The following is a 26,987-nucleotide window of genomic DNA, read 5'->3' as shown; positions in this document are numbered from 1 at the left end:
AATTAATCTGATTCAATGAAACATTTTATTATGTTTCGCAGACCACTTTCAGCCTATAGAGATGTCAAAATAAAAAAATTTTTTGTCTGATTGCAAGCAAACAAGAACAACAAAAAGTCTGTTTAAGAATATTTGGTCTGTTAACTACAACTTTAAACACAAAGTACCATTCTGTTGTCCACAGACAAGACTTGTTAATTTGCCAACTTGGCAAAGATATTGGCCAATATCATAAACTCAATATGGCCAAACATCGGCCTACAAGTTGGATGGTTCCCAGGAAGATTTATGTCAGGAGTCACAGATTACGTGAATCAGTTTGAAATTACATGGAAAAGTTCTCTCTGACAGCTTTGTTTATAGTTCATAACAAATGTTGGTGCAAGCTTGGCAGTTATTAAGCTGGCCTTTAAACATGAATGGCAGCACAACAGAACAGCAACTCAAATTCACAAGCAATGACAAGTAGCTGCTGGACAATTCAAGCTGTGTTGGAGAAAAATATATATAGCCTATGTCTAGGTGAGTGTGTGTGAATAATGTAAATCCATTTTCAAAACAGTTTTGAGAGCAAGGACAGACCAAAACCAGCTACTTTAGGGATGAAGCCTGGCAAGAACAAAGTCGCCGCAGTGCCGACAACATCCAAAACCTTGCTCGTTGTGGAGGGTTGGGACGTCTCCTCTTTATTCATGTCTGCTTTCAGGCTGTCAATCTCACTCTGCATCCGGGCAGCCTCCTTCTGGAAGCCCTGCTCTAGAAGAGTTTCCTTCTCCTGCAACACAAACAGAACCTGAATAAATAATGTCTAATCCTAATCTTGACCATAAGCACATTTAGTAAACCTCAAAAAAAGTTTGTAGAGCAATTTTAAACTCAGAAAATACATCTAATCGAGCATGTCAAAAACATCTCCAATTTAAATTTTATTATTTCTTCCTCTTATTCATTACAGTGCTTGCAAGTAGCAATATATTGCTATTCCTAAACCATTAAATTGAATAATCTTCTGACATTGAGCATTACACCTTTGCAATCAAAAGAAAGAAAGAATGACGACCAACAGTGATTACTTCAATGCACTGAGTTTCATTTGAGTTTGTGATGAAATCTGTGTGATGAAATCGATTTTCATACAGAATTGTGATTGGCCTTTTATTAAATTCTGCTTACAAAATTGACTCCTTTAAGCACAACATTGAACATGTGAGAGTTTTTAGAGTAGGTGTCCTTTTTACCCTCAGTTTGGCTTCCAGGACTCGTTCATTGTCTCTCCTCATTCTCTCGTGCTCTCTCTCAATCTGTTGAACGATCTGATTCACATGCTCATCATGGGTTCTCTGCATGTCTTGAAACGCTTGCTCCTGTAACCGGTTCTGTTCCTCTAGGCCTCTTTGTCGCTGCTCTAAGATCTCATTCTTTAATCTCTGCACTGTATAGAGAAAGACAAAGTTTAGTCTACACACCCATTCTGATTCAACAGCTAGACAATACACATACAATAGAGAACTATATATAGTAATGAAAGTGTGAGCTACTCTAGCAATAAGTTAATGACAAAATCTGTTTGTTACTGTTATGTGCTCTGGTTGAAGTCAATGCATAATCTTGTGTATCATTGACAGCCTTGACAGAAAAATGCAGCTGATTTGAACTGTACCCTCTTTTTCCTGTTCTGCTGCACTGAGAGATTGGTCGGCTTGTAGAATCATATTTCCAATCTCTTCCTTTGCTTTCAAATACACACTCAACACTTCCTCACACTGTGGGAAAAAACACATTTCTAATCATTTAAAATATCTGTTTCTTAAAAATGGGAGTATTGTTTTGATAGCAACAAATCATACTGAAAAATCGATCACCCAAACATATAAACCATTAACATGGTGTTAATTTTTCCATGAGGAATGTTGATGCTGTTATTTTTTATACAGTTCTTAGTTACCATAGCTGTCAAGCTCTAAAATAAAAACAATCATTAAAATAACATAAAAGTTGCCCAGATTATTACTTGTTTTATATTGCATAACATGAAATGTAGCATACGATGGTGTTTTTTGTTTTGTTTTGTTTTGCGTCATATTTCAAGTTTGACAGGCCTGCTACATTCTTCAACATTTCTAATTGCTAAATGCTAACTAAAGCAAACAGATTTAGAACAATCTGTAAATGACAAAATGTAAATGATTTTTCATGTTTCATTTTTATGACTGTTAGCTGTTGTCATGTTATCTTTAATCTTTATCAGCATCAAGGATGTTTATCAGTGCTGTTACATGCTGTTGTGACCATCCAGAACAATGAAGCACAAGCAAAGCATGCATGTGTGTTCTGTACCATTATTTGTGACTGTGTTCTTGCTCTGTATTCCTTGGTCAGCTGTGCGAGCTTGTCTCTGTACTGTCGGTATCCTCCAGCTTTCAGGTATGATCCATCAGAAATACCTTTTTCCAGTGTATCGAACACCTCACGCAGAACCTCCTCACACTGCATGAGAGACGCTTCATGATTCTGCTGGCACATGTCTTGATATTCATTATGAATCTTCCCCTAAATTGTGAAAAGCAATGAGAGAGAGAGAGAGAGAGAGAGAAAATGTTTATACTTTTATTTGAGATAAAGGGAATATTGCACATGGATTGAATCTCCATTATTTGAATCTGTGCACATATTCACTATATTAAATAAGCATAGCACTGCGAATGAAGACTTTATTGTCCTAGGTTCTCTATTTCTGGTAGGTCTTCAAAATACACAAGATTTAAATCTTCTAAATTTTAAGTATAAAATGTGTTCATATAATGACACAGAAAATGTAGCTGCTTTGCCATTTACAAAATTGTAGTTTAAAATACATTTACAAAGTTTTAAAGGGTTAAAAATAATGTAATTTATTCATTTTATTATTACCCTCATGTCGCTCTACACCTGTAAGACTTTCGTTCATCTTCAGAACACAAATTAAGATATTTTGATGTAATCCGATGGCTCAGTGAGGCCTCTATTGCCAGCAAGATAATTAACACTTTCAGATGCCCAGAAAGCTACTAAAAACCTATTTAAAACAGTTCATGTGACTGCAGTGGTTCAAGCTTTATATAGTATAAATATTATAAAGTGACGAGAATACTTTTTGTGCACCAAAAGAACAAAATAATGACTTTTAAACAATTTCTGATAATGGCTGATTTCAAAACACTGCTTCATGAAGCTTCGAATTAGTGATTTGGGTCAAGTATCAAATTGCCAAAGTCACGTGAATTATTGAAATTTCGAAACACTTATGACGTAACAAAGCCTCATTTACTGAAATCACATGACTCCGAACCACTGATTTGAAACAAAAGATTCTTAAAGCTTCGAAGCTTCATGAAGCAGTGTTTTGAAATTGCCCATTACTAGATATTGTTGAAAAGTTATTTTGTTTTTATGGCACACAAAAAGTATTCTTGATGCTTTATAATTTTAAGGTTTAACCATTTGTGTTCTGAAGATGAACAAAGGTCTTACAGGTGTAGAACGACATGAGGGTGAATAATTAATGACATAATTTTCATTTTTGGGTGAACTAACCCTTTAAGAGGTTCATACTTTTCTGAATTCATAATATGTACACCATTTAAAGATTACTCATTTCAATTTGATGGAAATTTATCACACACTGGAATATGTAAATCTTAAAAACAGACTGCAATATTTTTTTAATGAGTGCATTTGTGCAAGCAGATAATAGTAAATTTTGCAAAAGAAAAGGAGGATTTTCTGCTGGTTCTCTTTTTACCTTTCTGTTCAGAAACACTCACAGAAGTTTGTTAATGAATGTGTTGGGTTCAATACTAATGCAAGTTAAAATTTCATAAAAATGTATGAAAAGTTAGCTAAATCTTGATAAATGCTACCGCTTATATCCAAATGCAAATAGTACACAACAAGATTTTAATTTTACCATGAGCTCTTGTTGGTAGATCTGTTCGTTGTCATTGAAGGACATGGCGATGAAAACTTCAATGGCATTCTTCTCTGCGACTGTGTGGATGTTGGACAGATCTTCAGGGTCCATAGGAAGCTGTGCCATGCTGAACAGCTCATTCCTGTAGGACTCCAGGGCCTGTTCCACTGCACCGACATTCTGGATCTTAGCCAGAGACACGACTGCATTCTCCAAACATGGAACCTTCCCACTGCGGATCGCCTCTATGTAAACCTCAGCAAGATTTCCCAGAGCTGTCAGGAAATACAACTCCATAGTTCAATCAGGTCATTTGTATTTGTTTTATTATACACAGTCCATTGGTCATTGGTTCTCAAAAGAGATTCAAAACTTTTATAAATTTTGTTCTCTATAAGGGTTTCTAATGCGGTACACACCTGTTCCAGTAATTGTACGGCCTCCGCTGACAATTTTTGGCTCTGCATTGTCGTAAATGTAACGGCAAAAAGTTTTTGCCTGCTCAAGGAACTCTGAATCCAGTTCTTTCTCAGTCAGCTGCTCCATTCTCCACATGTTTTGTGTACTAGCAGGCCGAGGGAACACAAAGCACTTTCTCACCGCAAAGAAATTACGCAGACAGCGGCGGGGCAGGTTAAACCGCTCAGTCTGATCTGAGCTACCTAAAATAAGACAATTATTAACAACATAATTATGGAATCATAATATATACTATATATACATATTGTGGGTGCTTCTCAAACGGAAGGCTGTGTCCTAACTTAGCTGCCACATCATCATCACATCTCAATTTGAAAGATCCTTGGAAGGCAGCCTTTGTTTTGCATCCTTCATTTCGCATCCTTCATTCAGCTCATTTTGAAGGATGCATCAAGTGTATCCTTCACGTCCTTCAATCACCCACAATCCTTAGTTTGTCTGAGGTCATTGTGAAATGTATGACAAAAATCATGTTTTTGGAGATTAAGGCATACCAGTTATCTTTTGTTTTGGTGTAAATTAATCACTTAAAGCTGCAGCCTTAAGTTTTGCCTCTTTGTCACCATCTCTGTTGGAAACCTGCAATTACAGTTATTTGCAGAATTATCATCTTTATGTGGGTTGTGCATCAGCATGGCTACTCAGCACGGATGAATCTAATGTTTGCTGTCAGACACCACATCGGTGTGGATACTGTACTTTGGAATCACAGAAAATGTGATCTGAACAAGTAACATGTCTGCCAGATTTCAATTTCTGTAGCCACTCCGCAGTCTTAAGTCTTTGGCTTCTATATCTCCAGTTGTCACAGATGACTGTCATTTGGACCTTACTGGATTACATTTCGCCATCAGAATGATAAGGTTAATTATTGTAAAAGACTATAAATGATCCACCGCCTGCAGCATCCTCTGCATGCCTTATAGACTATTAGCTGGCCTAGGACTCCTTAATAGTAAACAGATTTTTTTATGTTAGTAAACCCTTAGTAAACAGATGTAATGTAATGACGCAAAGATGAATGGCGGCATGCTCGTATTTCCCGCGGAAACCCACCAGTACCGGTCTTATTAGAACACATTATTACAAGCTTACCATTGTGAACTGGGCTAAGGTAAGGATATAGTTTTGAACACTGGTTGGTTATGTACTTGCTCAAATTGATTTTGAATCATTTTTAACCAAAAAAAGTTATGGGCTGCAGCTTTAACAATAAACAGACAATAATGTAAGTCACTGGGAGAACGCAGACAGTTGTCATTGACTGTATTGCATTAATAGAAAGCCAGTAAGTATTAAGATTTTAATACAAAGTATTTTTCCAAAATCAAGTTTTAATAGTATTTTCAAGTCATGACTGTGGGTAGCCATGTGCACTTACTAGACTGTTTCATTCTAGCATTTATTGCTGAGGAGGACACCAGCCTACAAGTCTCTGAAGAACTTGACTAGGAAGAACACAGCCGCACTAGGGCTGCATCTGAAAACTTAGGCAGGTGACTTGTTGCCTCTCTGCCCTATCAGGCAATGACTTTGCAGGCAGCGTTTGTGCACAAGGGCACCTTACGAAACTGATTTCGGACAATCTTCTGAAGCAGCTTAACAGTTTGTTGATCTACAGCAAAATAATGCAAGCTTTGGTAAGAGCTAAGTAAATATGCAATTACTACAATAGAAATTTCTCACTAGAAATGACAACAAAAGTGAGAACGTTGGTCAGAAACGTATTCACATACAAACTGATCACCACCATCTTTATTTTTTAGCTCAGCTGTCACAGAAAGGAAAGAACAAGATTACAAATACATCAATACTGCCTTCAAAAATCGATCAGATGAAGGTATCTTAGGAGGCAGGAAGTGAAAATATCTTTGGATTTGGACATGCCTTAATGCTTTCCTACCTTGGACTGTGTCCTCCAAAGGCAGCATTTTTCAGTTTTTGCCTAGGAATAGTATCAAGTCTTCCATTTGAGAAGCACCCTATATTAGTTATTATTTTTTCTCAACCTTGTTCCTGGAGGCACACCAACACATTTTCAAACTCTTCCTAATCACACACCTGATTTAACTCATCAGCTCATTAGTAGAGACTTCAAGACCAGTAATATATGGGCCAGATTAGGAAGCGATCCAAAATAGGAAACACTGTATTATACACTATATTGCCAAAAGTTTTGGGATGCCTTTACGTGCACATGAAATTTGATGACATTCCATTCTTAATCCGTAGGGTTTAATATGGAGTTGGCCCACCCTTTGAAACTATAACAGCTTCAACTTTTCTGGGAAGTCTTTCCACAAGGTTTAGGAGTGTGTTTATGGGAATTTTTGACCATTCTTCTAGAAGCGCATTTGTGAGGTCAGACACTGATGTTGGACAAGAAGGCCTGGCTCGCAGTCTCCACTCTAATTCATCCCAAAGGTGTTCTATCGGATTGAGGTCAGGACTCTGTGCAGGCCAGTCAAGTTCTTCCACACCAAACTCACTCATCCATGTCTTTATGGACCTTGCTTTGTGCACTGGTGCGCAGTCATGTTGGAACAGGAAGGGGCCATCCCCAAACTGTTCCCACAAAGTTGGGAGCATGAAATTGTCCAAAATGTCTTGGTATGCTGAAACATTAAGAGTTCCTTTCACTGGAACTAAAGGTGATGATATACATGGCAACTTTTTGAGCAATGCTGCTGGGCAATGTCGCCATCAACGGGCAACCTGATGAGACACAGGGCAACTAATTAGGGCAACAGACAGTTGGCAGCAACTAATCAGAGAGGAGCAAATCTATTGCCAACCCAATAAATACTTTTATTATAAACACTTGTTAGGCACTTTATTTTAACTTTTCAAATATTTTCTACATTTTTATTAAAAATAAATGCCTTTCCGATCTGATTTGTGATAAGAAAAGGGAGAAGAGTGAGTTCAGCAAAAGGCAGATTCGAACCCGCATCGAATTTTTTCTGAAATCTCCGAACCGGTCACATGATTGGCTGCTAATATTCTGATTGGAGGATCTCAAAAAATTGCCCACGACCGATCTAATGTATCCAGATATAAATTTGTTGCTCATTCTCAGTGGGAAAATGCCCAAGCAACATTGCTCAAAAAGTTGCCCCGTGTATCATCACCTTAAGGGGCCAAGCCCAAACCCTGAAAAACAACCCCACACCATAATCCCCCTTCCACCAAACATTACACTTGGCACAATGCAGTCAGGCAAGTACCGTTCTCCTGGCAACCACCAAACCAAGACTCGTCCATCACATTGCCAGACAGAGAAGCGTGATTCGTCACTCCAGAGAACACGTCTCCACTGCTCTAGAGTTCAGTGGCGGTGTGCTTTACACCACTGCATCCGACGCTTTGCATTGCACTTGGTGATTTAAGGCTTGGATGCAGCTGCTCAGCCATGGAAACCCATTCCATGAAGCTCTCTACGCACTGTTCTTGAGCTAATCTGAAGACCACATGAAGTTTGGAGGTCTGTAGCTATTGACTCTGCAGAAAGTACTGTGCACCTCAGTATGCGCTGACCCGCTCTGTGATTTTACGTGGCGTACCACTTTGTAGCTGAGTTGCTGTTGTTCCCAATTGCTTCCACTTTGTTAGATACCACTAACAGTTGACCATGGAATATTTAGTAGTGAGGGAATTTCACGAATGGACTTATTGCATAGGTGGCAACCTATCACGGTACCACACTGAGCTCCTGAGAGCGACCCATTCTTTCATAAATATTTGTAGAAGCAGTCTGCATGCCTAGGTGCTTGATTTTATACACCTGTGGCCATGGAATTGATTGGAACACCTGAATTCAATGATTTGGAAGGGTGTCCCAATACTTTTGGCAATATAGTGTATTATGAGTGCCAATTTAAGCTCAGCCTTTGGAGACATTTTTTTTTTTTTTTGAAAACTTGTTTGGAGACATTATGACTAGTGTGTCACTAGCTGCACACTGTAGCCTTAAGACCATCATTGAATTTACTGTAATATTTTTCTAATTGGTCTAAAATGTTTTTCAAAAGGAAAAAAATGGTCTGTAATGGTGTTCTAACCTGTTAGTAAAAGAGTATGTACTGTATGTGTTTAATGCCAACTCTTTTTCTCACCTGTTTTGAGTTTCAATGCACTCTCCAGATACTCGTCTGATGTTATCTGGTCATCCCCCTTTTTCAGTTCCAGAGTGAAGTCACGAACAGCCCAGACAAACGATGGGAAAACACGCATGAAATCTGCGGACTCGTCCTCATCTCGACTCACTTCTGCCTTCACACGAATGTTCTCCGTCAGCTCTGTAACGTAGCTACATTCAGCACTGTTCAGGAAGAATTACACAAATGCTATTTTCTATTTATTACAGTGGATGTCATGTTTATTGTATGTTTATTGTGCATATGAGAAGGATACTGCAGCTTTTCCAGTGCCGTGTTGTCAATGACCCCTAAGCTGTTGTACACTAGAGTGCTGCTGAGAAGAACAGCCAGACAGAAGATCCACGTGTCATGTTTCTCATCCCCCTGAAACATCAACAGTCTGTCAGCTACAGAATAAGTGGCCACTTATTTACCTTTACTAGCATTCAGACCATTCAGTTTAAAACTGTGTAAAGTCCAAATAATTCTGTGCAGTAAATTTTCTCATCTAGATAATGGAAAGTGAAAGCACAAGACAAGGTAATAATAGACTTTGTTGCTATAGAGATAACATTGTTTTCCTCCACACCTTCTCCACATCACCCAGTCCCTCTGTGTCCAGCAGCACCAGAGTGTGTCCTTCTTTAGTGGGGTGAGGGACACACCACATCCAGATGCCTTTGGTCTTTGACTCAATAGTGCTGCCAAGAGCAAAGCCTGAGACAATCACAATAACATAAAAGGTTGTCTGAGATGAAAAACAAATTTTAAAAATCTAGTTGCCAGTCCAGAATTCAGTAATATAATATTTGTATTCACATTGGATTTATTTCTGAAAAATATATTATTTTGAAGAAAATCAGATGATATCCTGTTTGTGGTGCAATTTCTTGTTTTATGTTTTACACAAAATGGTTTCTTGCATGTTGGTAACAACCTGATAAAAGTTTTCTGAATATGAATAATATTTTCTCTATTTCTTGTTCTTGTTAAGAAATAATAATTAAAGCAAATAATGCAAAACAATCCTTTTTTTTAAGTTGTGCCAATTTTTTTATTTTGCTTTAGCCAGTATTTTGGACATACACTAAACATTTAGGGGCAAGGATGCAGCATAATTTAAAATCAACAAAATCAGTTTTGCTATTGTCAAAATGCTTTATTCGTTCAGTTATGAACAGTTATTGAAGTTGAAATTATGAAGTTATTCTGTGAGTGACAGTGTCAGGGAGGTTACTGAGATACAGAGTATTATTCAGCTGATCACGTGATCTCAACCACCCCATGTAAAATAAAACAGTTTTCACAGGGCAGTTGTTATGACTGGGATCTTATGTGAGTGTGCATAAATTAAACATATACAATTGGTAAAACTTTTGTGTCTTTACTTTCTTCGACCACAACAGTGTCAAATTTCGACCACAACAGAGCAAGTTCGTCGTCATTTATTCATTTAAACGCAGAAGATATTGATTACAACTTCAGCACCACTGGACTGAACCATCAAGGATTTCTCCCGAGACTGCATATCCGAACACTCTTCATCAGCTAAGGCATTTGCAAGTATCATACATTTGAACACTAAAAAGCGATTTAGTATTAAGTTGTGAACCCCTTTCTTAACAAAGGTGATTTATAGTGAGAAAGTGATGGTTCTCTCAGCTTGTTAAATTACTCTTTCCATACCTCCATTCCCCTTTTATGTTATGGTATCTTCACTCCCACTTTCTCATTTCACCTTTATGTGTGATTTGTGTGTATGTGTTTGTTAGATTAGTTATGTGTTCGTGATTTAGTTAAATAAACCTTTTGTGCACAGTTGATATTAAGATTTTTAATAGCCTACTTCTTGAGTTATAGGCATGCAAACTTGACGCAAAAAAACACAAGAAGTGCTGTCACCGTTGGCATAATGAAACAAAGTCAACAGATTTTACTAATAGACAATCTCTGTTTAAAAATAAAATAACGATGCTTCCATCTTTCTGAAGTCATTTTTACACCCTCTAATTTGGCTCCAAATCTCAGGTGAAAATTGACGTTTGAACCCCCCCTCCCCCTACAAAATAGTGGATTACTCAGTAATACATCTGTGATTTAATATCAGTAATAAATCTGTGATTTAATATCAGTAATACATCTGTGATTTCAAGGGCGTAGATTAGGTTTCAACAATGGGGGGATTGAACATTGGTATATATGCCTGTTATTATTTTTTTAATTAAAAAATAATAATAATCTGTTTTATGTGTAGTGTTATTGGATAATTTATTTCTTCTCTATCTATCTATCTATCTATCTATCTATCTATCTATCTATCTATCTATCTATCTATCTATCTATCTATCTATCTATCTATCTATCCTTCATAACTTTATGAAATTGATGTAAATCATTAATCAAATTCTAACATAACTGAGCGATTCTAAAAACAAAGAAATTATGTTAAATATTGAAACCGCCAGTAGGCGGCAGCGATTCGCTTTTTTTATTGAGTGAGCCACTTAAAGGAACACTCCACTTTTTTTGAAAATAGGCTCATTTTCCAACTCCCCTAGAGTTAAACAGTTGAGTTTTACCGTTTTCGAATCCATTCAGCCGATCTCCAGTTCTGGCAGTACCACTTTTAGCATAGCTTAGCATAGTTCATTGAATCTGATTAGACCGTTAGCATCGCGCTTAAAAATGACCAAAGAGTTTTGATATTTTTCCTATTTAAAATTTGAGTCTTCTGTAGTTAAATCGTGTACTAAGACCGACAGAAAATAAAAAGTTGCGATTTTCTAGGCTGATATGGCTAGGAACTATACTCTCATTCAGGCGTCATAATCAAGGAACTTTGCTGCCGTATCATGGCTGCAGCAGGCGCAATGATATTACGCAGCGTCTCTCACAAACGTCTTCATGGTTGCAAGGCACGTTCCCTGTGAAAGCAGGGGCTCACGGGCGCTGCGTAATATCATTGCACTGCTGCAGCCATGATACGGCAACAAAGTTCCTTGATTATTACGCTTGAATGAGAGTATAGTTCCTAGCCATATCAGCCTAGAAAATCACAACTTTTCATTTTCTGTCGGTCTTAGTACACGATTTAACTACAGAAGACTCAAGTTTTAAATAGGAAAAATATCAAAACTCTTTGGTTTTTTTAAGCGCGATGCTAACGGTCTAATCAGATTCAATGAACTATGCTAAGCTATGCTAAAAGTGGTACCGCCAGAACCGGAGATCGGCTGAATGGATTCAAAAACGGTAAAACTCAACTGTTTAACTCTAGGGGAGTTGGAAAATGAGCCTATTTTCAAAAAAAGTGGAGTGTTCCTTTAAAGGTGCCCTAGATTCCAAAATTGAATTTACCTCTGCATAGTAATATAACAAGAGTTAAGTACATGGAAATGACATACAGTGAGTCTCAAACTCCATTGTTTCCTCCTTCTTATATAAATCTAATTTGTTTAAAAGACCTTCGAAGAACAGGTGAATCTCAACACAACACCGTAACAGTCGGGGTGTACGCCCCCAATATTTGCATAGGCCAGCCCATGATAGAAGCATTACACAAGGGCAGAACGTCTGGATGTGCACAGCTGAATCAACAGACTAGGTAAGCAAGCAAGGACAATAGCAAAAAATTTCAGATGGAGCAATAATAACTGACATGATTCATGATATCATGATATTTTTACTGATATTTGTAAATTGTCTTTATAAATGTTTCGTTAGCATGTTGCTAATGTACTGTTAAATGTGGTTAAAGTTACCATTGTTTCTTACTGTATTCACGGAGACAAGAGCCGTCGCTATTTTCATTTTTAAACACTTGCAGTCTGTATAATGCATAAACACAACTTCATTCTTTATAAATCTCTCCAACAGTGTAGCATTAGCCGTTAGCCACGGAGCATAGCCTCAAACTCATTCAGAATCAATATAAACATCAAAATATACACTGTACTTACGCGATTAGACATGCTGCATGACGAACACTTTGTAAAGATCCATTTTGAGGGTTATATTAGCTGTTTGAACTTTTTTTATGTTGTTTAAGGCAAGCATGAGCTCTTGGGGCGTGGAGCACGAGAATTAAAGGGCCACACACCCTGAATCGGGTAACTGGTTGTAACTGGTTACAGTTACACTGATAGACCTAGTTATGGCTAAATTGCAATGGATTAGCTAGCTAAAATATATGTAGTGTATTACATAACATTCTCGTACATGCAGGCAGCGGTTCTCTTCATTTTTTGGTGCTACCCGTGCTCTCTCATTCAAACAGCACCACGCCATCGGGTTGGTGAAAGTGCGACGCACATTGGTTGGGCGTTACCAGTTGGTTCAGTGGAGGGGGAGTATTTTTTTTGTATAATTTATTATGACAAACTCATATTTGATTTGAGACAAAATTATTGTTACAAAATAAATGAATTCTATATATTTTTCATTTGATCTACTGTGATTTTCATGTTGAAATATTAGGGGGTTACCCCCACTTATTAGAACACATTAACAAAATCAAAAATCTGAGCCGGGGAAAATTTGTTTGATTTGACACGGAATGACCAGTTACTGTTTTACACATATTCATTTACAGTGTCCTTGTTATATCAGCATGTAACCTTCTGCACATGAGAAAGTCTTCCAGAAGATTCTCACCGGACTGTTGTCCTGCCAGGCGGTTCATAATATAGGATTTCCCCGTACGGTAGAGTCCCACCACAGACACCACCACCACCGGCTCCTTGATCCCATCCAGAATGTCTTTAGCCTGTTTCTTAACACACAGCTTCCCATTTTCATCATTTTCAATGAGACACACCGGAGCGGACATGGACCCACCACACGCCATGACTCTGCGATAAAAACAACAACAAAGCACAAGAAGAAAACAAAAATAAAAACAAAGCCATTCTCGCGATTTCATACGTACACATAAAATATAATAAATAAAGATTAAACCGTATACGTTACCTTATTGAAAGCGAGACAGAGCAAAGGACTGTTTGCCGTTAGCGATTTGTTTTTTTTTAACAGCCGAACGCGATACCGTTCATTTCTGAGCTGCACAAACTCTCCCGGCTCCTCCTGTAACTGAATCTGTCAGGATATTCTTTGTGAGTGATAACCAGACACACTCATTAGTGAATAATGATGCTGATACGAGTGAAAGTGAAAGTATGCATCGCTTGGGTGGGTTCCAGGGTTGCCAGGTTTTCACAACAAAACCCACCCAATTGCGCCTCAAAACTAGCCCAATCGCATTTCAGGTGGGTCCCATGGTAAAAATCGTGTTCCAGGGGGTAAAATTCGCGTTTTTGGCGGGGATCCCTGGTAAAATTCGCATTCCAGGCGCTAAATATCACGTTATTTTGGGTTGATTCAACCTGCGGACATGAAAAACAACCCGCGGCCAACAGTGTAAAAGTAGCCCAATTCCGCGGAAAAACCGTGGACTTGACAACACTTCAGTTCGCTCGAGACAAGTACAGGGGTTGACAGGTGTCGTGCCGAAAACTGATCGTCTGCCGAAAACTGACTGCCGTCCGCGGGAGCGCGCACAGCATGTTTAAAGGGTATCGCCCCTGTTTCTACACGTCTACAGCTGCTTTTATCATGATCAAACGGCCATAACCTGCAAATGCATATAACTCTGTGTCCGTGGTAATATGTCCGTGCTAATAGCAAAGAAACTTTTCATGTAACGCATAATCAAAATTATTCATTTAATTAATTTGCCGTACTGCTTAATCGCGATTACGTTTATTTAGTTTTGATTAAGTTGCTCGAGCATGATCTTTACGTGATTAACAGAAAGCCTATTTACTTGCTTTGGGCCAAACAATCCAGTCCTGTTTACGATGTGAAATACCTTTAAATGGTAAATAAAATCCATAAAATGCAGATTTACACTTGCCGAAAAGTGATTACAGCCTCTATTTATTGAGTGAACTGTTCTTTCTGCCTCAAAATGACTTGATTTCATTCATGGCTGTTATATTTGACAGATCATAGCTCATTCAGTCCTTTTTACCTGTTGAAATACCTTTAAATGGTCAATACAACCCATAAAATCAAGTTTTACACTTGCCGAAAAGTGATTACAGCCTCTATTTATTGAGTGAACTGTTCTTTCTGCCTCAAAATGACTTGATTTCATTCATGGCTGTTATATTTGACAGATCATAGCTCATTCAGTCCTTTTTACCTGTTGAAATACCTTTAAATGGTAAATAAAATCCATAAAATGCAGATTTACACTTGCCGAAAAGTGATTACAGCCTCTATTTATTTAGTGAACTGTTCTTTCTGCCTCAAAATGACTTGATTTCATTCATGGCTGTTATATTTGACAGATCATAGCTCATTCAGTCCTTTTTACCTGTTGAAATACCTTTAAATGGTCAATACAACCCATAAAATCAAGTTTTACACTTGCCGAAAAGTGATTACAGCCTCTATTTATTGAGTGAACTGTTCTTTCTGCCTCAAAATGACTTGATTTCATTCATGGCTGTTATATTTGACAGATTAGCTCTCATTCAGTTCTTTTTTACCTGTTGAAATGCCTCTTAAATGGTCAATACAACCCATAAAATCAAGTTTTACACTTGCTGAAAAGTCATTACAGCCTCTATTTATTGAGTGAACTGTTCTTTCTGCCTCAAAATGACTTGATTTCCTTCATGGCTGTTATATTTGACAGATTATAGCTCATTCAGTCCTTTTTACCTGTTGAAGTACCTTTAAATGGTCAATACAACCCATAAAATCAAGTTTTACACTTGCCGAAAAGTGATTACAGCCTCTATTTATTGAGTGAACTGTTCTTTCTGCCTCAAAATGACTTGATTTCATTTATGGCTGTTATATTTGACAGATTATAGCTCATTCAGTTCTTTTTTACCTGTTGAAATGCCTCTTAAATGGTAAATAAAACCCATAAATTGCAGTTGCCGAAAAGTGATTACAGCCTTTATTTATTGAGTGAACTGTTCTTTCTGCCTCAAAATGACTTGATTTCCTTCGTGGCTGTTATATTTGACAGATTATATCTTATTCAATCCTTTTTATGTGTTATAATACCTTTAAATGGCCAATAAAACCCATAAATTGCACTTGCCGAAAAGTGATTATAGCCTCTGTTTATTGAGCGAACTGTTCTTTCTGCCTCAAAATGACTTGATTTCATTCATGGCTGTTATATTTGACAGATTATAGCTCATTCAGTCCTTTTTATGTGTTGTAATACCTTTAAATGGACAATACAACCCATAAAATGAAGTTTTACACTTGCCGAAAAGTGATTACAGCCTCTATTTATTGAGTGAACTGTTCTTTCTGCCTCAAAATGACTTGAATTCATTCATGGCTGTTATATTTGACAGATTATAGCTCATTAAGTCCTTTTTATGTGTTGTAATACCTTTAAATGGTAAATAAAACCCATAAATTGTAGTTGCCGAAAAGTGATTACAGCCTCTATTTATTGAGTGAACTGTTCTTTCTGCCTCAAAATGACTTGATTTCATTCATGGCTGTTATATTTGACAGATTATAGCTCATTCAGTCATTTTTACCTGTTGAAATACCTTTAAATGGTCAATACAACCCATAAAATCAAGTTTTACACTTGCCGAAAAGTGATTACAGCCTTTATATTTTTTGAGTAAACTGTTCTTTCTGCCTCAAAATGACTTGATTTCATTCATGGCTGTAATATTTGACAGATTATATCTCATTCAGTTCTTTTTACTGGGTAGAAGTAATCATTTTTTCAGGCAAAAAGAACAGTTCAGTCCATAAGTAGAGGCTGTAATCACTTTTTGGCAACTGTAAAACTGCAATTTATGGGTTTTATTTGTAATGTAAAGGTATTTCAACACGTAAAAAGGACTGAATGAGCTAAATATAAAGCTTATATAAAATATACATTTATAATGGTTTATGTGTATGCCAGGTTAAAGAGATGTGTTTTTAGTCTAGATTTAAACTGACAGAGTGTGTCTGCATCCCGAACAATGCTACGAAGATTGTTCCAGACTTTAGGTGCCAAATAGGAGAAGGATCTATCGCCTGCAGTTGATTTTGATATTCTAGGTATTATCAGCTGGCCTGAATTCTGAGATCGCAATAAACGTGAAGAACTATAATGCATTAAGAGCTCGCTTAGGTACTGGGGAGCTAAACCATTTAGTGCTTTGTAAGTAATTATCAAGATTTTAAAATCTATACGATGTTTAACAGGAAGCCAATGCAGTGATGACAGAACTGGGCTAATATGGTCGTACTTCCTAGTTCTAGTAAGAACTCTAGCTGCTGCATTTTGTACGAGCTGTAGTTTATTTATCAGGCGAGCAGAACAACCACCCAGTAGAGCGTTACAGTAATCTAACCTTGAGGTCATGAACGCATGAACTAACTTTTCTGCATTTTTCATTAAGAGCATATGTCGTAGTTTAGATATATTTTTAAGATGGAAGAATGCGGTTTTACAGATGTTAAACATGGCCTTCAAATTAAAGATTGCTATCAAAAAGCATACCTAGGATACTAGCTGACGACAAAGACTTAGAGCAGCCATCAAGTGTTAGACAGTATTCAAGGTTATTACATGAAGAGGTTTTTGGTCCAAAAATTAGAATCGCTGAAATTACTGGTCACCCAGTTTTTTATATCAGCTATACATTTCTTTAATTTTGTGAATTGGTAAGTTTTGTCAGGGTGCGAAGAAATATAGAGCTGAGTATCATCAGCGTAACAGTGAAAACTAACGCCATGCTTCCTAATGATATCTCCCAAGGGTAGCATGTACAGAGTGAAAAGCAACGGTCCTAGTACTGAGCCTTGCGGTACTCCATATTTAACTTGTGATTGATATGACATCTCTTCATTTACTACTACAAAGTGATAACGGTCAGATAAGTATGATTTGAACCATGCCAATGCAATTCCACTAATGCCAACATAATTTTCGAGTCTATTTAAAAGAATATTGTGATCGATAGTGTCAAATGCAGCACTAAGATCCAGTAACACTAATAGAGAGATACAACCACGATCTGATGATAAGAGCAAATCATTAGTAACTCTAATGAGAGCAGTCTCAGTACTATGGTACAGTCTAAATCCTGACTGGAAATCCTCACAGATACCATTTCTTTCTAAAAAGGAACATAGTTGTGATGAAACTGCCTTTTCTAGTATTTTTGACAAAAAAGGAAGATTCAAGATCGGCCTGTAATTGACTAATTCTCTAGGATCAAGCTTAAAATTTTTTGGTACGTATCCTAGTGAAAAAGATGAATTAACGATATTAAGAAGAGGATCTATGACCTCTGGAAGCATCTCTTTCAATAGCTTAGTTGGTATAGGGTCAAACATACATGTGGTTGATTTTGATGATTTAACAAGTTTAGACAATTCTTCCTCTCCTAAAGCAGTAAATGAATTGAATTTTTCTTTAGGGACACTACAATGCAATGTCTGACACAATACTGTAGTAGACGGTTACATGGTTATAATTTTCTCTATAATATTATCAATCTTGCAAGTAAAGAAGTTCATAAAGTCATTACTGCTGTGCTCTTTGGAAACATCAGAAGTTTAAGCTTTATTTCTTGTTAATTTAGCCACTGTATCAAATAAATACCGGGTTGTGCTTATTTTCTTCTAAATGTTTTGAAAAATAGACAGATCTAGCAGTATTTAAAGCCTTTCTGTACGTATCATTCTCTCTCTCCACGAAATGCGAAATACTTCTAGTTTTGTTTACTTCCAGCTGCGCTCCATTTTCCTGGCTGCTATTTTTGGGGCCCGAGTGTGCTCACTGTACCATGGTGTTGGATTAATTTCCTTAATCTTTTTTAAACGCAAAGGAGCGACTGAATCTAATGTGCTGGAAAAGACAGAGGTAATAGTTTCTGTTGCAACATCGAGGTCTTCTAAGCTGTCTGGTATGCTAAGGCGATGAAACTGATCAGGAAGGTTATTTATAAAGCGATCTTTAGTGGTAGAAGTGATGGTTCTACCATATTTATGGCAGGGAGGCAGTTTAGCCGCTTTGACTAAATGTAGTATACACAAGACTAGATAATGATCTGAGATGTCGTCACTCTGCTGCAGAATTTCAAAAGCATCAATATCGATTCCATGTGACAATATTAGATCTAAAGTATGATTACGACAATGAGTGGGTCCTGACACGTGTTGTCTAACAACAATAGAGTTTAGAATGCCTGTAAATGCCAATCCCAATGAGTCTTTTTTATTATCTACATGGATATTAAAATCACCAACAACAAGGACTTTATCTGCAGCTAGTACTAACTCCGATAGAAAATCAGCAAATTCTTTGATAAAGTCTGTATGGTGTTCAACAGGTAAAAAGAACTGTATGAGCTATAATCTGTCAAATATAACAGCCATGAATGAAATCAAGTCATTTTGAGGCAGAAAGAACAGTTCACTCAATAAATAAAGGCTGTAATCACTTTTTGGCAACTGCAATTTATAGGTTTCATTGATCATTTAAAGGTATTTTAACAGGTAAAAAGGACTGAATGAGCTATAATCTGTTAAATATAACAGCCATGAATGAAATCAAGTCATTTTGAGGCAGAAAGAACAGTTCACTCAATAAATAGAGGCTGTAATCACTTTTCGGCAACTGCAATTTATGGGTTTTATGTACCATTTAAGAGGCTTTTCAACAGATAAAAAAGAACTGAATGAGCTATAATCTGTCAAATATAACAGCCATGAAAGAAATCAAGTCATTTTGAGGCAGAAAGAACAGTTCACTCAATAAATAGAGACTGTAATCACTTTTTGGCAACTGCAATTTATGGGTTTCATTGATCATTTAAAGGTATTTTAACAGGCAAAAAGGACTGAATGAGCTATAATCTGTTAAATATAACAGCCATGAATGAAATCAAGTCATTTTGAGGCAGAAAGAACAGTTCACTCAATAAATAAAGGCTGTAATCACTTTTCGGCAACTGCAATTTATGGGTTTTATTTACCATTTAAGAGGCATTTCAACAGGTAAAAAAAGAACTGAATGAGCTATAATCTGTCAAATATAACAGCCATGAATGAAATCAAGACATTTTGAGGCAGAAAGAACAGTTCACTCAATAAATAGAGGCTGTAATCACTTTTCGGCAAGTGTAAAACTTGATTTTATGGGTTGTATTGTCCATTTAAAGGTATTACAACACATAAAAAGGACTGAATGAGCTATAATCTGTCAAACATAACAGCCATGAATGAAATCACGTCATTTTGAGGCAGAAAGATGTCACAGACACGCCAGGCTCCACCTCACCACAGTACCCACGCACTCAATCACCAGCTTATTAATCACCGCCACCTGCACCTCATTCACTCTGCAATCACCAGCACTACAAAGCCACCACTCTCACACACACTCACTGTCCGGTCTCGTTTGCACTACGCCATGTATATGCTTACCTTAAGGACTCCCCTTCAACATACTTACCTGCTCCAGCGATCTCCTTCATCTCCTTCGTCTCCTGGTCCCTTCGTGTGCTTACCCATCTGTGTGTGTGAGTGTCTCCAACGTCTCCCTCCATCTCAGCTCAACTCCTGGATCCACAAACCACACAAGGACAGTATTACTTTATATTCATCTCTCAAGAACCTGATAACAGCCATTACCACTCTGTGTTCCACATATTGTTCCAATAAACTCACCTGGATTGCTTTTATCTCTGCCTCCGTGTCTATATCATAACAAAAGAACAGTTCACTCAATAAATAGAGGCTGTAATCACTTTTCGGCAAGTGTAAAACTTGATTTTATGGGTTGTATTGTCCATTTAAAGGTATTACAACACATAAAAAGGACTGAATGAGCTATAATCTGTCAAATATAACAGCCATGAATGAAATCACGTCATTTTGAGGCAGAAAGAACAGTTCACTCAATAAACAGAGGCTATAATCACTTTTCGGCAAGTGCAATTTATGGGTTTTATTGGCCATTTAAAGGTATTATAACACATAAAAAGGATTGAATAAGATATAATCTGTCAAATATAACAGCCATGAAGGAAATCAAGTCATTTTGAGGCAGAAAGAACAGTTCACTCAATAAATAGAGGCTGTAATCACTTTTCAGCAACTGCAATTTATGGGTTTTATTTACCATTTAAGAGGCATTTCAACAGGTAAAAAAAGAACTGAATGAGCTATAATCTGTCAAATATAACAGCCATGAATGAAATCAAGTCATTTTGAGGCAGAAAGAACAGTTTACTCAATAAATAGAGGCTGTAATCACTTTTCGGCAAGTGTAAAACTTGATTTTATGGGTTGTATTGTCCATTTAAAGGTATTACAACACATAAAAAGGACTGAATGAGCTATAATCTGTCAAACATAACAGCCATGAATGAAATCACGTCATTTTGAGGCAGAAAGAACAGTTCACTCAATAAATAGAGGCTGTAATCACTTTTCGGCAAGTGTAAAACTTGATTTTATGGGTTGTATTGTCCATTTAAAGGTATTACAACACATAAAAAGGACTGAATGAGCTATAATCTGTCAAATATAACAGCCATGAATGAAATCACGTCATTTTGAGGCAGAAAGAACAGTTCACTCAATAAACAGAGGCTATAATCACTTTTCGGCAAGTGCAATTTATGGGTTTTATTGGCCATTTAAAGGTATTATAACACATAAAAAGGATTGAATAAGATATAATCTGTCAAATATAACAGCCATGAAGGAAATCAAGTCATTTTGAGGCAGAAAGAACAGTTCACTCAATAAATAGAGGCTGTAATCACTTTTCAGCAACTGCAATTTATGGGTTTTATTTACCATTTAAGAGGCATTTCAACAGGTAAAAAAAGAACTGAATGAGCTATAATCTGTCAAATATAACAGCCATGAATGAAATCAAGTCATTTTGAGGCAGAAAGAACAGTTTACTCAATAAATAGAGGCTGTAATCACTTTTCGGCAAGTGTAAAACTTGATTTTATGGGTTGTATTGTCCATTTAAAGGTATTACAACACATAAAAAGGACTGAATGAGCTATAATCTGTCAAATATAACAGCCATGAATGAAATCACGTCATTTTGAGGCAGAAAGAACAGTTCACTCAATAAACAGAGGCTATAATCACTTTTCGGCAAGTGCAATTTATGGGTTTTATTGGCCATTTAAAGGTATTATAACACATAAAAAGGACTGAATAAGATATAATCTGTCAAATATAACAGCCACGAAGGAAATCAAGTCATTTTGAGGCAGAAAGAACAGTTCACTCAATAAATAGAGGCTGTAATCACTTTTCAGCAACTGCAATTTATGGGTTTTATTTACCATTTAAGAGGCATTTCAACAGGTAAAAAAAGAACTGAATGAGCTATAATCTGTCAAATATAACAGCCATGAATGAAATCAAGTCATTTTGAGGCAGAAAGAACAGTTCAATCAATAAATAGAGGCTGTAATCACTTTTTGGCAACTGCAATTTATGGGTTTTATTGATCATTTAAAGGTATTTTAACAGGTAAAAAGGACTGAATGAGCTATAATCTGTTAAATATAACAGCCATGAATGAAATCAAGACATTTTGAGGCAGAAAGAACAGTTCACTCAATAAATAGAGGCTGTAATCACTTTTCGGCAAGTGTAAAACTTGATTTTATGGGTTTTATTTACCATTTAAGAGGCATTTCAACAGGTAAAAAAAGAACTGAATGAGCTATAATCTGTCAAATATAACAGCCATGAATGAAATCAAGTCATTTTGAGGCAGAAAGAACAGTTCACTCATTAAATAGAGGCTGTAATCACTTTTCGGCAAGTGTAAAACTTGATTTTCTGGGTTGTATTGACCATTTACAAGGTATTTCAACACATAAAAAGGACTGAATGAGCTATTATCTGTTCAATAGTATAGCCATGAATGAAATCAAGTCATTTTGAGGCAGAAAGAACAGTTCACTCAATAAATAGAGGCTGTAATCACTTTTCGGCAAGTGTAAATCTGCATTTTATGGATTTTATTTACCATTTAAAGGTATTTCACATCGTAAACAGGACTGGATTGTTTGGCACAAAGCAAGTAAATAGGCTTTCTGTTAATCACGTAAAAATCATGCTCGAGCAACTTAATCAAAACTAAATAAACGTAATCGCGATTAAGCAGTACGGCAAATTAATTAAATGAATAATTTTGATTATGCGTTACAGGACACGTTTCTTTGCTATTAGCACGGACACAGAGTTATATGCATTTGCAGGTTATGGCCGTTTGATCATGATAAAAGCAGCTGTAGACGTGTAGAAACAGGGGCGATACCCTTTAAAACATGCTGTGCGCGCTCCCGCGGACGGCAGTCAGTTTTCGGCAGACGATCAGTTTTCGGCACGACACCTGAAATCACCCGTTTAACTTAACCTGCTAAACACAGACTCTGGTGCCACCATGTCGTGCATTATAAATAACCTGATCCCGTTCGCTTTTTTAGTAGCCTACAGGAAAAAGATCTATATTTTGCATGTAAAAATATATCAATTGCATTCAGTCGTATGGAGCTCATTTATTACAGTAAAAAGCAGACCTCACACCGATTATAATCTTAAATCAACGGCAAGATTCCAGATTTAAAGATACATATCAATTAGGGAAATAACACCTGACTAACAGTATTTACAGTTGAGCTGTTAGCTATGTTACAATAGAACATAATAAGCATAAAATGGCAGTAATATGCTCAGATAGTTTATCAGCATTGGTTTCTGTAGTCTTTATTATCTTATTACAGACATAACATAAGAGTTAGATTTATGTAGCCACTGGTGCCCATTGCTTTTCAGATGAGAGCAGGTTCACCCTTAGCACGTGGCAGACATGAAAGAGTCTGGAGAAGCCGCAGAGAACATTATATGCTGCTTGTAACATTGTTCAGCATGACCAGTTTAGTGGTGGGTCATGGTCGGGGGAGGCATATCCATGGAGGGACGCACAGACCTCTACAGGCTAGACACCCTGACTGCCATTAGTATCGGGATGAAATCATTGGACACATTGTCAGACTCTACGCTGGTGTAGTGGGTCCTGAGTTCCTCCTAGTGTACAACAATGCCTCACGTAGCGAGAGTATGCAGGCAGTTCCTGGAGGATGAAGGATTACCATTGAATGGCCCCCACGCTCGCCTGACCTAAATCCAATAGAACTCCTCTGGGACATTATGTTTCGGTCCATCCGACAACACCAGGTTGCACCTCAGACTGTCCAGGAGCTCAGTGATGCCCTGGTCCAGATCTGGGAGGAAATACCCCAGGACACGCCATTGCATCAGATGCCATGTCACTTAATGTTAATACTGCTGCAGACAGGCATACATACAAGCACACGGGGCGGGGGCCATACAAACTACTGAGTACCATTTTGAGTTGCTGCAATGAATGTGTATGTATATATATATATATATATATATATATATATATATATATATATATATATATATATATATATATATATATATATATATATAGTACAGTCCAAAAGTTTGGAACCACTAAGATTTTTAATGTTTTTAAAAGAAGTTTCGTTTGCCCACCAAGGCTACATTTATTTAATTAAAAATACAGTAAAAAACCGTAATATTGTTAAATATTATTACAATTTAAAATAACTGTGTACAATTTAAATATATTTGACAAAGTAATTTATTCCTGTGATGCAAAGTTGAATTTTCAGCATCGTTACTCCAGTCTTCAGTGTCACATGATCCTTCAGAAATCATTCTAATATGCTGATTTGCTGCTCAATAAACATTTATGATTATTTTCAATGTTGAAAACAGTTGTGTACTTTTTTTTCAGGATTCCTTGATGAATAGAAAGTTCAAAAGAACAGCATTTATCTGAAATACAAAGCTTCTGTAGCATTATACACTACCGTTCAAAAGTTTGGGGTCAGTAAGAATTTTTATTTTTATTTTTTTGAAAAGAAATTAAAGAAATGAATACTTTTATTCAGCAAGGATGCATTAAATCGATCAAAAGTGGCAGTAAAGACAATTATAATGTTACAAAATATTACATTTCAGATAAACACTGTTCTTTTGAACTTTCTATTCATCAAATAATCCTGAAAAAAAATATTGTACACAAATATTTTGTACAATTGTACACATAAAATGTTTCTTGAGCAGCAGATCCACATATTAGAATGATTTCTGAAGGATCAGACTGGAGTAATGATGCTGAAAATTCAGCTTTGCCATCATAGGAATAAATTACTTTGTTAAATATATTCAAATAGAAAACAGTTATTTTAAATTGTAATAATATTTCACAATATTACTGTTTTTACTGTATTTTTAATTAAATAAATGTAGCCTTGGTGAGCAGACGAAACTTCTTTTAAAAACATTAAAAATCTTAGTGGTTCCAAACTTTTGGACTGTACTGTATATATATATATATATATATATATATATATATATATATATATATATAGCCTATTGTCATGGGAACATCCCAGGTGAAGATACCTTCCCCATTGGTTCACCTGTCGTCTCATTCAGACATATATATTTTATCAGGTCTCACTAACCAGGTGCTCTTAATATACACAGCAGTGTCACCCAATGGACAAAACACACATAAAATTGCTCCTACTGCATTTCAGGACCTTTTGTATGAGGTGATTTCGTTGCTTTCTGTATGGGAGATAAGATAACCCCCCAAATTAATTAAAAATTACCTTAATTTGTGTTCTGAAGATGAAGTAATACGGGTGCGGAACGACATGAGTACGACATTAAGTAGGGTGAGTAGGGTAGACCAGGTACAGTTGGTTATAGGGTACAGTTGAAACACCTTAAATAACTTGCGTTCGCAACAAGTCTGATCTGTGAAATTTTCTTAGCACATGCATATTAGCGCCTTCTTCAATCGTGTGAAATTTGAAGTATACATGCGCTTCTCCAGTCCAAAGATATCGGCGAAAGTTTTTTTCTAAGGTAATTTTTTCACTTCACGTCGCTTCCACATTGAATAGCTTCTCATCCTTACATGACTGTTAAAGTTAACTTACATTTTCGTAAACCTTATTTTGTGCTCTAAACACTGACATATTGCATGACTTTGTGTCATACAAGGTCATCGTAAAATTTAGAGAAATGTTCGAGGTGGTCAGCGGGGTACAGTTGAGACACAGTGTATCAAATGTACCCGCACCATAGAATCCTATTGCGGCCCATTTAGTTTAGTTGCACGATATAAGTTCTATTAAGATCTATTAATCTATTAAAATTAATAGATTTCATCTGTTTTATTATTGCTGTTTGCAATTGTTCAATGTTTTTTACTGTTACTCAACTTTTCAACTGTTAATATTAAATTTATGGCCTAAAATTAAATATTGTATCACTGTTTGCCATTACTGCACAATGTTTTACAAATTGACTACTTTTAACTAAACAAAATAATAAAATAAAATGCTAAATGGAAATAAAAACTGTTGAATTCTCATTTTTAAAGGTATTTTACATTTGCAGTGAATTGGTTAGGCAGGGTACTGTTTCAACTGTACCTGACTGTTTTCAGTTTTCTGTTTACAGTTGGAACAAAAAGCTTCTTGTGTTTATGAGCTAATTGTGAAAAATATGACCTATTATGGATGTTAATTATTAATAATATTTTAGTAGACAAGTAAAAGAAATGTCGTATGAAAAATCACTTCGTTTCACTTCTTTTCAGTCCCATAATTTTGGTGTGGTAACGGTGAAAGCAAAAAGTGTAGGCTACCAACTGTACCTGGTCTACCCTACTTTATGACATAAATTTAAGTTTTGGATGAACTAACCCTTTAAGCTTTATGAGCTGGATCAAGGTTTCTGTAAAAAGCTGAAGACTACTCACTTTATAGCCTACCTTTAAGGCGTGTGAAACAATCATATGGTGTTTTTGCAAAACGTAGCCTAAATGAAACATAGGCCTATCCAAGATGTCGATGTTGATGATATCGATGATAATTATTATTAACTTAAGCTGATTACAAATGACTTTATTTGAATGTGTTTCAATGTATTTTCGTCCGCTGGGACGATAGAATTGACGTCATTACGTGAGGATGTAAAAGAACCGGTGAACCGGCTTTTTGAACCGGTTCATTGAAACGAACAGTCCGAAAGAACCGGTTCGAAGAAAAGAGTCAGACTTCCTATTACTAGTTTAAAATATCGTTAATAAACTCTCAAAACAGCTACAACAGGCTTACAAACGCGCAAGCTGCCCATGTGTGATAGCCTACTCTGTTATCTTTTACAAATGGTACAGAGACGAGGCGTGTTTTCTCATTGGAGAATCAGTGATGCTGACACGAAAGTGAAACTAAAGGCGAAACAACGCTAGTTGG

At 36.6% G+C, this 26,987-nt stretch overlaps 1 protein-coding gene and 1 pseudogene across 1 annotated transcript; one reads left to right on the top strand and one right to left on the bottom strand.

Moving 5' to 3' along the window:
* LOC137003089 (guanylate-binding protein 1-like) overlaps positions 1-26,987 on the top strand; it is a 59,520-nt pseudogene that overhangs the window by 20,849 nt on the left and 11,684 nt on the right.
* Positions 554-14,035, bottom strand: LOC137002328 (guanylate-binding protein 1-like). The gene is made up of 11 exons (XM_067361879.1): positions 13,537-14,035; positions 13,222-13,418; positions 9,158-9,285; positions 8,843-8,952; positions 8,545-8,738; positions 4,369-4,611; positions 3,947-4,224; positions 2,338-2,550; positions 1,661-1,763; positions 1,239-1,432; positions 554-775 (listed from the first exon to the last, which is right to left on the bottom strand). The coding sequence occupies exons 2-11, from the start codon at positions 13,412-13,414 to the stop codon at positions 554-556; spliced, it is 1,878 nt and encodes a 625-aa protein (XP_067217980.1). The 5' UTR covers positions 13,415-13,418; positions 13,537-14,035.

The sequence above is a fragment of the Chanodichthys erythropterus genome, chromosome 16 (genome assembly GCF_024489055.1).
Source record: "Chanodichthys erythropterus isolate Z2021 chromosome 16, ASM2448905v1, whole genome shotgun sequence".
Lineage (NCBI taxonomy): Eukaryota > Metazoa > Chordata > Actinopteri > Cypriniformes > Xenocyprididae > Chanodichthys > Chanodichthys erythropterus.
Note: the sequence above shows the minus strand (reverse complement) of the source record. Positions and strands in the feature narration are given on the sequence as shown.